Below are 12,478 nucleotides of genomic sequence, written 5' to 3'. Positions count from 1 at the left end.
TGGTGACATGGTTTCTTTGGAATGAGGAGGTGAAAAGGCTCCAGAGACAAGGGACCAAGCTGGTCTGTGAAATGCTCCTGATGAGGACAGATTGAAGGTGTATAGGTTGCAAAGTTCTGTTAACAGGTAGAAAAGAAGAGACATGATAGAAACTTATAAGTTACAAAAAGAGTTCTAGAAGATGAACATAAAAGATATTTTTCAGTACATGACAAGTAGGAATCTTCCCTAGAAATTATGTAAAAGTGTGGTTGGTAAGGGTGTGGGGATAGAATTTTTTGCCTGGAGAATGGTGAATGACTTGCCAGGGGTAGTTGCAATTGCTTTGTCAATGGAGTTTAAGGAGAGGTATTGCATGTCTTCTGTGAATAATGGTTAGTGTGATTTCCTGTGATGAGTTTTCTGACTCCATGGAGATACTCATGTAATAATAATATGAATAATAAAACTAACAATGAAAAAAAAAAGTGATTTGTATAATTATTTAAAATTACTTACCCATTATGATATCAATGAAAGTTTTACTTTTGAAACTGAACTTCGTCATTCTAAATGTTAACTTAATTAAGCAAAATTCATAGAATAATTATGCAGTTATGCATTTATGTTAAAAACTATTGCCACATGTGTTTTCTTCATACATAATTTGTTAGGGAATACAGATCTTTACACCTTCTAGCGCTTGAGTTGATTTTGACTAAACAAGAATCTACATAGTCTGTTGCTAATGCAATGTGGAAATCATTTCAAAAAATGTAGCATGACAATAGAGAAGTGAAAGCAAAGAAGTTTCCCTCTAATGTGACAGCCTTTAAGAATTCTGTGGAAAGAAATTGCTCAAGGAAATGCATTGAATTTTATGGAACTACATCTGAATAATAAATTAACAGATTATTTAATTCATATTTGTTAAATTAGGGAAACAAAACACATGTGTTAAAAAGATTATTTTACTGATTAATAATAAAATAATAACTTTACGTTTCGACCCCTGTATTGAGGTCATCTTCAGAAGGATACATTCAGAAGTATAAGAACAAGCTACATGCTGTTGCACTCTATACAACATAAACGTCACATAAAATACCTGCATTTTGGAAAAACTGACCACGCACTCCAAACATACCACAGAATTGACTGGAAAGGTACCAAGTCCCTACACCGCACCAAAACCTGGTTCGAGCGGAAATTCAAGGAAGCATGTGAAATGCTCAAACATGATCCGAATCTGAATAAAAATGACGGTCTAACAATTCCAAGAATGTGGAGGACCCATCTACAACCTTCATAGCAACCACAAAGAAAAAAATCTCAATACAAGACCTAGTGAAGTGTTTTTTTTTTTTTTCCCCTTGAACATTCAATAGCAACCTGTACAAATCCAGAAGATAATCATAACATAACTGTATAATTCCAGAAGAATCCTAGTACATGAGGACTTTAGCAGAGTTTATTGTAGTTTTATTTTATTTTTGTTTATTTTATTTTATTTCATTTATTTAATTTTTTTTTCTCTCACTAGAGGGCAGGCTAAGAAAAAAGATTAGTTAACAACATAGATGTAATTTACTTGTATAAAGAGCAACAGCATGTAGCTTATTCTTATACTTCTGAATGTATCCTTCTGAAGATGACCTCAATACAGGGGTCGAAACGTAAAGTTATTATTTTATTATTAATCATACATAACAGTAAAACAATCTTTTTAACATGTGTGTTTTGTTTCCCTAATTTAACAAATATGAATGCTGATCACATGTAACCTTAAAAGAAAGAGATTATTTAATTTATTGTCAGTATTATTCAATGTGGAAATAATTTCAAAAAATGTAGCATGACAATAGAGAAGTGAAAGCAAAGAAGTTTCCCTGTAATGTGACAGCCTTTAAGAATTCTGTGGAAAGAAATTGCTCAAGGAAATGCATTGAATTTTCTGGAACTACATCTGAATAATAAATGAACAGATTATTTCATTTATTGTCAGTATTATTCAAAAATATTGGCCAATCTACTTTAATGATTTTATGTTTGAGAGAATATTATACTTGAAGAAAATTTACATCCTTGTTTTCATTTGTATCTTTCTTAGAATAAGCAATCAGAATATTATACATAACATTAGAAGATTTAATTGAAAGAACTGAATTATTATTGCCAGTCTGCAGTTCAGTTCGAAAATTAAAAATAACAACTGTTGTGAGGGAAGTATATCGATATATGACATTTTTGTTTGTTGCCAAAGTATTTGATAGCCTATAGTGGTTATGTGGAATGCCAGACCTAATTTATGCATTCTTCTTTTTTCAATGTCTTTTACGTGTTCAGACATGCAGATCTCTTCCAACCTTCCTGTCTGGCCTATATAACAAATGCCACAAGAGCAATGAATCTCATAAATGCCTGGTTTTTTCATGGGGTGATGTGGAGGTTTTGGTGGATGTAGGAATCTTGATATTTTTTGTAAAAGTTAAAAAAGCCACTTTTATGTTGTACTCACAAAGTGAGCTGGTCTCATAAGGAGACAGAGGGTTTTTTCACTTGGAAACTTGGGTTTTTCGTCCCTCAGAACAGACAAACTGGCCCATGAACACAAATGGATCTATAGTCAAAAATAAATACTTAAAATCCCTCATTGGAGGGCTCAACCTGTCCTACCTGATGAGGAAAATTGGGAGAACCCCACATTATTGATTATTTTTTGTCACCTCCAAGGGAGTCCAAAGACTCATCGAGGAGAGGGCATCAACTCTACAACTCTCTCCACCACTCACAATCCACCAACTGACCACAACTACACCAATGCCATCTATTGCTGACCACCGCCACTAGTATTTCCAAAGACAATCACAAACACTCATGCCCACAGTGGGATTCGAACCCACAGCCTTTTGGCTGGGGAGCAGACACTCTAACCACTCGGCCAGCCAAGATGGCAGCAACATGACGACAACAACAACAAACACTTCATGTTCTACCCCCCCCCCTCCTCCTTCCCCTCTTTCCTCCATTCTATGAAGAATCTCTTCCCCATTAATTTGGAACCCATTAATTTGGAAACAATCCCTTATCAACTTGCATGTCTGAATCACATCCCACTCTGTTCTATCCACAAAGCTCTGCAAATTGTATTTCTTCAATCTTTCTTCATGCTTAACATTCCAGAAACATGGAAACCACCTCTGTCAATCATCTCTCTCTCTCTCTCTCTTTGGACCCTTTCCAATATAACATCATCCTGTAAACCAGGTGACCAAATCCAAGCTAGATACAGCATGATGGTCTTTAAACAAAGAAATCATAACCTTTTTTATTTCTACATGTCAGTGTTTTCCACATCACAATGGATGATATTTCTCATTTTCGGGAACATGTATCCTAAAATTTAGGCTCTTGTCACCATTATCCACTGAATCCTTATCTCTTCCACCTGCCTCCATGCCCAACTGTATACTCTGCATTCCAAAATTTAAAACCTTTAAAATGTTTTAAAACTTTAAAAGTTTTTAAAATGCCAGCCTGGCTGGTAGAGTGGTTAGCATATCCACTCTCCAGCCAAAAGGCTGTGGGTTTGAATCCCACCATGGGCATGGATGTTTGTGATTGTCTGTAGTAATACTAGTCGTGGTCGTCAGTGGTAGATGGCATTGGTGTAGTTGCGGTCAGTTTGTGGATTTGAGTGGTGGAGAGAGAAAGAGTTGTAGAACAGGTGTCCTCCCTCGATGAGTCTTTGGACTCCCTGGAGGTGACAAATAATAATAATAATAATTAATTAATTTACTTGCAACTGGTAATCTCACTCACCGATTCATTCAAATTCACATCCCGCCAGTTTTTAACATCCAAGTGTTGTATCCCCTCTCCAGCCAAGAGGCTGCAGGTTCAAATTGTGCTCGGACAAGGATATTGACCTGATGTGAAATCACTGCTCCACTTATTAAAGGCCTGAAGTAGATTTAAAAAAAGTTCAATGTTTGGTCTCTGAGCAACAGAGTTTCCAAACTATATTATCATTATTATTATTATTATTAAAAAAGACCTCATGGAGTCAAAGACTCATCTAGGAGGTCCTTTTATCTCACACACATCTCATCATACCGCGTCTTAAACACATTCAAACTCCTTGCAGACACCACACTCTCAGGCAAGGCATTCCAATCATTCACAACTCTGCACGAAAAAACCTGCCTCTCACTCCCCTACTCACACCCTCTTTATACAGTTTCCAGGGATGACTTTGGTTCTCCCCTGATCTCCCACTATTCTCTGTAGAACTTCTCCACCATTGATCCTATAACAACCCCTTACCAACTTGTAGGTCTCTATCATATCTCCCCTCTTCCTTCTCTCCACTAGACTCTGCAAATTACATCTTTTCAATCTTTCCTCATACTCGACATTCCAGAGGTCAGAAACTACCTTAGTCAGTCACCTTTGGACCCTTTCCAACATCTCTTCATCCTTCTGAAAACCAGGTGACCAAATCTGGGCACAATAGTCCATGTGTGGCCTAATCAAAGCTTTATACAATGGAACAAGAATCTCCCTACTTCTACACGTCAGTGTCCTCCGCATCATTCCCAGAAGTCTTTGTGTTGTCTTCACAATTTTGGCGATGTGTCCCCTAAATTTTAGATCCTTATCCACTTTCACCCCCAGATCTCTTATTTCCTCTACTTCCAACAATATATTCTCACCAAGCATAAATTCTGCATCCCATCTTTGTTTTCCAAATTTTAAAACCTTACATTTTGCAACATTGAACTCACATCCCCATTTGCTTGCCCAGTCACTCAATTTATTCAAGTCTTCTTGCAAGGCCACAACATCTTCACTACTCTTTATGGTTCGTCCCAACTTTGCATCATCTGCAAACAACTGAATATCTCCATCCAAATCTTCGCCAATATCATTAATATACAAGTTAAATAGTAATGGCCCTAAAACAGATCCCTGAGGCACTCCACTAGTGACTTTCCTTTTCTTGGATATTGCACCCCCATACACAGCTTGTTGATACCTATCAGATAGCCAGTCTCCAATCCAATGCACTAATCTAATATCCAACCCCATCTGCTCTAGTTTGACTGTCAACTTATCATGAGGTACTCTATCAAAAGCTTTTGTGAAATCCAAGTATATTACTGTGTATCCTTCTCCTCTGTCCAGGGAAGCAGTCACTTTATTGTAATAAGTAAGTAGATTACTAAAACACGACCTCCCTTTAGCAAATCCATGCTGTCCATCAAAGATTATACCATTGTTGTCAACCCAACTCTGGATCCTAGTTCTCACAAGCTTCTCCAACAACTTAACCACAACACCTGACACACAGATAGGCCTATAGTTTGATGCTTGAGTTCGATCACCTCCTTTATGAAGTGGCACAATCTTGCCCTCCTTCCACTCTTTTTATTATTATGTGACACCTCCAGGGAGTTCAAGGCTCATCGAGGGAGAACTCCCACTCTACAGCTCTCCACCACTTAATTCACCAACTACAATGAACTGCAACTATACCAATGGCATCTATCGCCAACCACTGCCACTAGTGTCTTAACAGACAATCACAAACATCCATGCCCATGGCAGGACTCGAACCCACAGACTTTTGGCTGGAGAGCAGATATGCTAACCACTCAGCCAACCAGGCCAGCAATGCCAGCAGCACCCAGGATTCCCAGGTAGTAACCCTCCCAAGTACTAACTGGGGTCAGGTTTGCTTAACTTCAGTGATCAGATGAGAACTGGTACTTTCAAACCGATCTAGCCACTTTTTTATATATAAAAAATAAATGAAAATACAAAAGTGTGTGTGTGTGTGTGTGTAAAAATAATAAAAAAATGGAAAAAAAAATTTCACTCACCCATGGTATGAATGTACTATGGAAAAATTTGCAAATAAACCTTTCATGGGTTGGAGCCAGAAAAAATCCTGTTAGATTAGGATTTTTTTAAAAAATCCTTTAAAAAAATCCATGCTGACCATCACAGAGACTCAATTCCTAGCCATCTTAGCTACATCTACAGATACTAGCCTATGAAAGACAGGTCTTATCACCTAGTGTGAAGCAAGAACTCCAAAGAGGAATTTGGTAAGTCACAGTACTATAAGATTCTATCCTATTATAAATATAGAAGAGAACTTTTTTATTAGTTGTTATAGTATACACTACAGATTAGTCAAAACTGGCTGGTTTTGATAACATCTATTCTGTTTGGCTTTATCAGGGCAAGAAGCAGCTGACATTAAAAAAAAAAAATTAAAAGAAAAGGTTCTATCCTTGTTATACTATGGTTCAACTTACATCTTAATGACAATGAATGAATGATTTGAAAGGAGAGCATCAACTATAAATTATGAAAAATCTGGAGAGAGTTTTAAGAATCAGTTATTATGGGAGAACCCCACACGACAACATTATCACAGTGAAACACATTTTTTCTTAGCTTTTTGAAGAGGGTTTATTTATTGATCAAACAGTCGAAGCAATTTTATTTTTTCTCAGGTGTATTGTTTCTTCAATCTTTCCTCATGCCAAACATTCCAGAAACTAGAAATTACCTCTGTCAATAATCTCTCTCTCTCTCTCGACCCTCCCATTTATTCTGCAAATGTTGTTCATAATATCTAATAATAAGCATATAAGAGTCATTGCGAAAGACTAATGTACCCCAGTTTAGGCTAGGCATGATAAAAATGAACAACAGAATGACTGCTTAAACAAACTAGATAAATGTGCGCTTCATAAAAGTAATATAATTCTGTCATACGCTCATGTCATAAGATGAACTTCGCACCTATGAGACCACTATCCCACTTATTGGAGACCTGAAATGGTTCCATGTTTGGTCTCTAAGAAATATTTCCGGGTTATGTAAAAAAATAAAAAATACAAAAATATATAAAATTCATAATAGTAGGAAAAAAAATTCTTGGCTCACTCATGGTGCAAATGTACTATGGGTTTGCTAAAAACTTTTTATAGGTGGTAACTTAAAATGATATGTAACAGATTAGAAATATTCTTATTTTTAGCTGTTTAATGATTAACTACTATATGGGCCTCGACGTGTTTACATGTCAGTCCAATATGTAGGCTGCTTGGAAGGATAAAAAAGAATAGTGTGACAAGAAGGTTAGTCAGTGTGTTGCCTAGATATGACTATGGTGAAATGAGGCGGAGAGCAAGGATTATGAATGATATGCTGGCTGAAATGTGTAAATGTGTGAGGAGATGGGAGTATAGTTTGTTAATGTGTGGAATGAGTTTGAGGGACGAAGTGAGCTGTATGGGAGTGATGGACTGCATTTGAGTGGTTATGGTGTGAGTCGCTTGGAGACACTGCTGCTGGAAGGTAGAGAAGTGAATAGAGACAATGAATCAGATCGAGAGGGGAGTGATGTGGAAGAGCAGGAGAGTAAAACAGGAGAGATTGAAGAAGTGGATATGAATGGGGAAGTGAGTGGTATGAGTATAGAAAATGAGAGAATGAGTGTGCAAGAGGAGCAGAGAAACAGGGAGGCTCAGGGTGGACAGGAGTACACAGCATGAGAAAGGTGGATGCTCCAAGAGGAGGTGAGCATGTGTAGGCAGGAAAGGAATGGGATGACCAGGGATGAACAGATGCAATTAGTGCAACCATTTCATCTGCCTTGTTTCTTATACTTCTAGCATTGGTATACAAACACAACAGCTCATTTCTGGATCTACAGCTAGTTCCGCGCTGATACCACTCACTCGATGTGATCTCTCTCCATGCTCGACTGGAAACAGTTGGAATTGAAAAGGGAAATGGCCCCAGTCGAGCATGGAGAGTTCACATCGAGTGAGTGGTATCAGTGGAACTAGCTGTAGATCCAGAAATGAGCTGTTGTGTTTGTATACCAATGCTAGAAGTATAAGAAATAAGGCAGATGAAATGGTTGCACTAATTGCATCTGTTCACCCAAAGATTGTCGAAATAAGTAAGACATGGTTGGAAGAGGATGACATCCTCACAGGAATAGAGATGGAAGGGTATGATGTGTTTCGTGAGGACAGAAGGGGTAAAAAGGAAGGGGGGGTGCTATTGATGATAGAGAAAGAGTTATATCCATACAAAGTAGAGATGCAAGACGGAAATAGTGCCAGTGGTTTTGAGGCAGTATGGTGTGAGATAGAGGTGAATGGAATCAAATACTTGGTGGGATGTTGTTATAGACCACGTAATGTGGATGGTGGTGATAGTGAAATGTATAGTCAAATTAGCCAAGCAAATAAGAAAAGGGTGATCATTATGGGTGATTTTAATTATGGCAATATAGACTGGAATGATGAGATAGCAACTGGAAGTAAAGAAAATGAGTTTCTTGAGTTTTTGAGGGATAACTACCTCAGACAGTATGTAACAGAGGGCACACGAGGATTAAGGGTCTTGGATTTGGTCATCTCATCAGAGGATGTAATTATAAATGAGGTGTCAAATCACCCACCAATTGGTGAGAGTGACCATGAGGTGATTACCTGGGTGGTTGCCAGCAATGCAAGGACCACTGTGAGAAAAGGGTATATGTGGAACTACAAGGGGAGGGTGATTATGAAGAGCTCAGGAGACAGCTTGCGGGTGTAGTGTGGAATGAGGAGTTAGCTGGAAAAGTGATCAATACAGTTTGGGGGATTTTCAAAAACTCTCTAGTAGATGTAATGTCTAAATGTATTCCAAGGGTGAGAAGGTTAAATAAGGTAGGTGTGAGATGGATGAATAAAGAGATTAAGCATGCGATACAGAGAAAGAGGGCATTGTGGAGGCAGCATAAGAGAAGTGGAAATAACCAATTCCATGAGGTCTACAAAGACCAGGCAAGGAAGGTGACTTGGTTGGTGAGGGTAGCTAAAGAGAGGTATGACCTGCAGTTAGCTAATGAAGCCAAAAAGAATCCTAGGGAGTTCTTTCGATATGTAGCCAGCAAAGAATTTATGCTTAGTGAGAATATATTGTAGGTAGAGGAAATAAGAGATCTGAGGGTGATAGTGGATAAGGATCTAAAATTTAGGGGACACAGCGCCAAAATTGTGAAGACAACACAAAGGCTTTTGGGAATGATGCGGAGGACACTGATGTGTAGAAGTAGGGAGATTCTTGTTCCGTTGTATAAGGCTTTCATTAGTTATGAAATATAACAGAGGTCTTTGGATGTTATCATTCCCTCAATGATTCTATTCAAGTTTAGAAAGAAATGCTGCATTCTCATATACATATTTTCAAAAACAAATAAAATATGCTTACCCATTTTGGAGGATATGGAACATCATATATATGTTCATGCCTTCCTAAAGTTCTTCTTAAACTCTGACTACATTCGGACTCTGGTGAACCCTGTTTATGGAACATTGGTACCCGACTCATGGCATAAGGGGAAGGATAATATAATGGATCCTTAACAGGACTCCCACTTCCTGTGCTACCTGTTTGCTTTCTATCTAAGACAGTCATACTCATTCCTTCCATCATTTTTTCATCACGTAGTCTTGATTCTGTTAATAAAAGAATGGGACTGAATTTAATCATATTTAGAATTTAATTAACTTACATTTTGTATGAAATCCTCCATTTACAATAAATAAGGCCTGCAAATAGGTGACAATTAAAATTCTGGAATGCACATGTAAAAACTATATCTGCATACCTGTGGACAAGCAGCTACTATTACCTTCAAAGTAATTCCCTTGTGTGGCAATGAAAATAGTTAGATGATGCTGCCATTCAAAACATTTCTGGAACTTGTCTTCTGAAATGTTCCTTATTACACTCACCATATGACGTTGCATGTCAGAAAATCTGCATCCTTTCAAAGCATTCTTCAGTTTTGGGAATAGTCTGAGGTCACAAGAGGCTAAATATGGATTTTTTTAACTCACAGATAGCTACTGCATCATGTGTGGGGCACTGTCATGATGGTCTCTTTTTTTACAAACAGCTATACATAACTATGCCATGATGAAAAAAAAAGCTTCATAAATGTTGTGACATTTGTCACAACCTTTTTCAGCCTTGGTGTGAGCAAACAAAGTTTGCACCTGAAAGTATCTTCAGGACTGGGGTAAGGTGGTACAACACCTTAATGCATAACATTAGACATATCCGCAAGGAGATGTGTTTTGCATTATGGGAGATACTGAGATAGGAGTGTTGGTAGCTTGCTCCACCTTTGCAAGGAGTGCCCCGGTGTTGTACCACCTTACCCCAGTCCTGAAGATACTTTCAGGCGCAAACTTTGTTTGCTCACACTTGGATAAAGGATTAAACTAAATTTATTATTAGAGTGAAAGATGATAAATAAATAACATGAATAAAGTACCCTAGCTCTTAAATCAGCAAAATTTGATTGAGGCCAAACAAGATCCTTATGCCACTTCTTGAATTTATGATAAGAAGCTCTAAACCAACTTTGGTGATTGTAGTTTATGGTATAAAACTTAAACAGGCTGATAGGAAGAGCTATTAAAATGTAAGTTATTTTTAGTTGAGATAAGAGGAGGCCATATATCAAATTTTATGGAGTTGGTTATTGCTATCCAGATAAAATCAGCAAACAGCTTTAATGACACTAAACAATAAAGAGAGAGAAAAAAAAAAAATATATATATATATATATTACAAATTTGATATACAGAGATGGAAAGAGAGCTATAGGAAGACCAAAGAAATGCTAAGAGGATGAGATTAAAGAAATGGCTGGAACTCAGTTGCATAGAAAACCTCAGATAGGAGAGAATGGAGGTCTTTGGAGAGGCATTCTTCCAGCATTGTACAGAAAACAGCTGATAATCATTATAGTCACTTGAAAACTTTTTGTTTGCAATTTGTAATGGCTTCTAAATAGTATTGTTTGTTCTTCTGTATGAAGCATATCCAAAGCAGATCGTGAATTGTCATAATATTAGCAGCATATGTAATTCTTCAGGAAGGATGCTAACACTTCTTCCTGTCTGATCAGCCTCAATAAGTAAAAAAGAGAATGAGATAGTTCATGACAGAAAAACCAAGAGAGCAATAACCAAAAAAAAAAAAAAAATTTTTTTTTGAATATATAAAAACACTTTAGGAGATCCTTATTAAAATTATTAGTATTTAGTCATCTCTATGACTGATCACATTTAATGAACTAGCTACTGCCAGCTGCTAAATCATCACCACTGATTAGTTGAAGAGATAACTGGTTTTGGAACATTAGCTGAATATAAAGTTGCTAATGAATACTGATGCAAAAATAACCAGAATGACTCAGTAAATCTCATCTGTTAAGTAATTTGCTTAATTGATTTTACTTATATTTCAATGCAAATATATATTTGCATCAATTAAGCAAATTACTTAACAGATGAGATTGACTGACTCGTTCCAGTCATTTTTGCATAGATTCTCTTGCTGCATTATGACTTTTCTAATAGGTATTTCCATGGACACTGCTGCAGAATCGATGACTACAATTCCTTCACTTTCCTCTAATCATGTACAAACATAAGCAGCTGATGGTCAACACCAAATGCAGTTCAATCCCAAACATATCAAGCCAACTTCTAATCCTCTTTCATTCTCCACACCTCTGCTTTTTAGACATATATTAAATTCTAATGATTTTTGAATGATGCCAATGATTAGAAGTCTCAGGTCTTCAATAAACACAAACAAATTTCTTTCTTCTCTTAATATTCTACACACACAAAAGTCACTGGCTGATGTCAACTCTTAATATTGTTAAACATCCCCACAACAATTCTGTAAATGAAACTAATTTCTTCAGTGTGTATGTGTGGAAAATTTTAGATACATGACACAAGAAGATGCCAAAGAAAATGTAAATAATGTCTTTTATTTACTTCTAGACAAATGCAAATGTTAACAATAATAACAGCAATGAAGAACCTTGTGTGACTAATGCAGCCAGTATGACACAACAGAGTGTATCAGTTTGGCTAGAAATGAAGAATGCTAGAATATAACAGATGGAAACAGATAGCATAGACAAAGAGGTGTGAAAAATTCAAAGTTATGGAATAATATGGATTGAAAATTAATTAATAACTCAGAAGTTTTATTAAGAAGTACACAGACAGTCTGTTAATGGAAATTGACAGGCTCATATTTTTAAAATATTTCTTACAGGAATTTCTTGATAAATCATATCATTTTAGTGAATGGGAGAGAAGAATTTATTTTAATATAATATGCTTCCATAATAGTTTGTAAGAAGCATAATTTCTTAACCTTGCACAGAAGTAGCTTTTCTGTTTGATGAGCATTCTCTCTCTTCTACTGGGAATATAGGGCTATTTTGTCTTTTCTGTGAAATTCTCTCTCATTAAAAAATAGGAAAGGATGGCTGAGAAAAACTGATATTTCGGTACAAAAATTGATATAATTTAGCTGCTCTACTTAGTACACCCAATAGAACTAATTGTGTTGAAAATTTATTATTATTATTTTTCAGACATCT

At 36.6% G+C, this 12,478-nt stretch overlaps 1 protein-coding gene and 1 pseudogene across 7 annotated transcripts in view; both read right to left on the bottom strand.

Annotated features, from left to right (window-relative positions):
• Positions 1–12,478, bottom strand: part of LOC150094689 (cell adhesion molecule Dscam1-like) — a 772,561-nt gene that overhangs the window by 113,527 nt on the left and 646,556 nt on the right. For all 7 annotated transcript variants that reach the window (XM_090411389.1, XM_090411386.1, XM_090411388.1 and 4 more), the window contains one exon: positions 9,268–9,515. In XM_090411389.1, the coding sequence (XP_090267515.1) occupies positions 9,268–9,515 (248 nt within the window). The remainder of the gene's footprint in view (positions 1–9,267; positions 9,516–12,478) is intronic.
• LOC150094690 (5S ribosomal RNA) lies at positions 5,657–5,775 on the bottom strand (annotated as a pseudogene).

The sequence above is a fragment of the Typopeltis vanoorti genome, chromosome 21, assembly GCF_054136105.1.
Source record: "Typopeltis vanoorti isolate ZY-2024b chromosome 21, IOZ_Tvanoo_1.0, whole genome shotgun sequence".
NCBI classification, from domain to species: Eukaryota; Metazoa; Arthropoda; class Arachnida; order Uropygi; family Thelyphonidae; genus Typopeltis; species Typopeltis vanoorti.
This window is presented reverse-complemented; position numbering and strand designations above follow the sequence as displayed.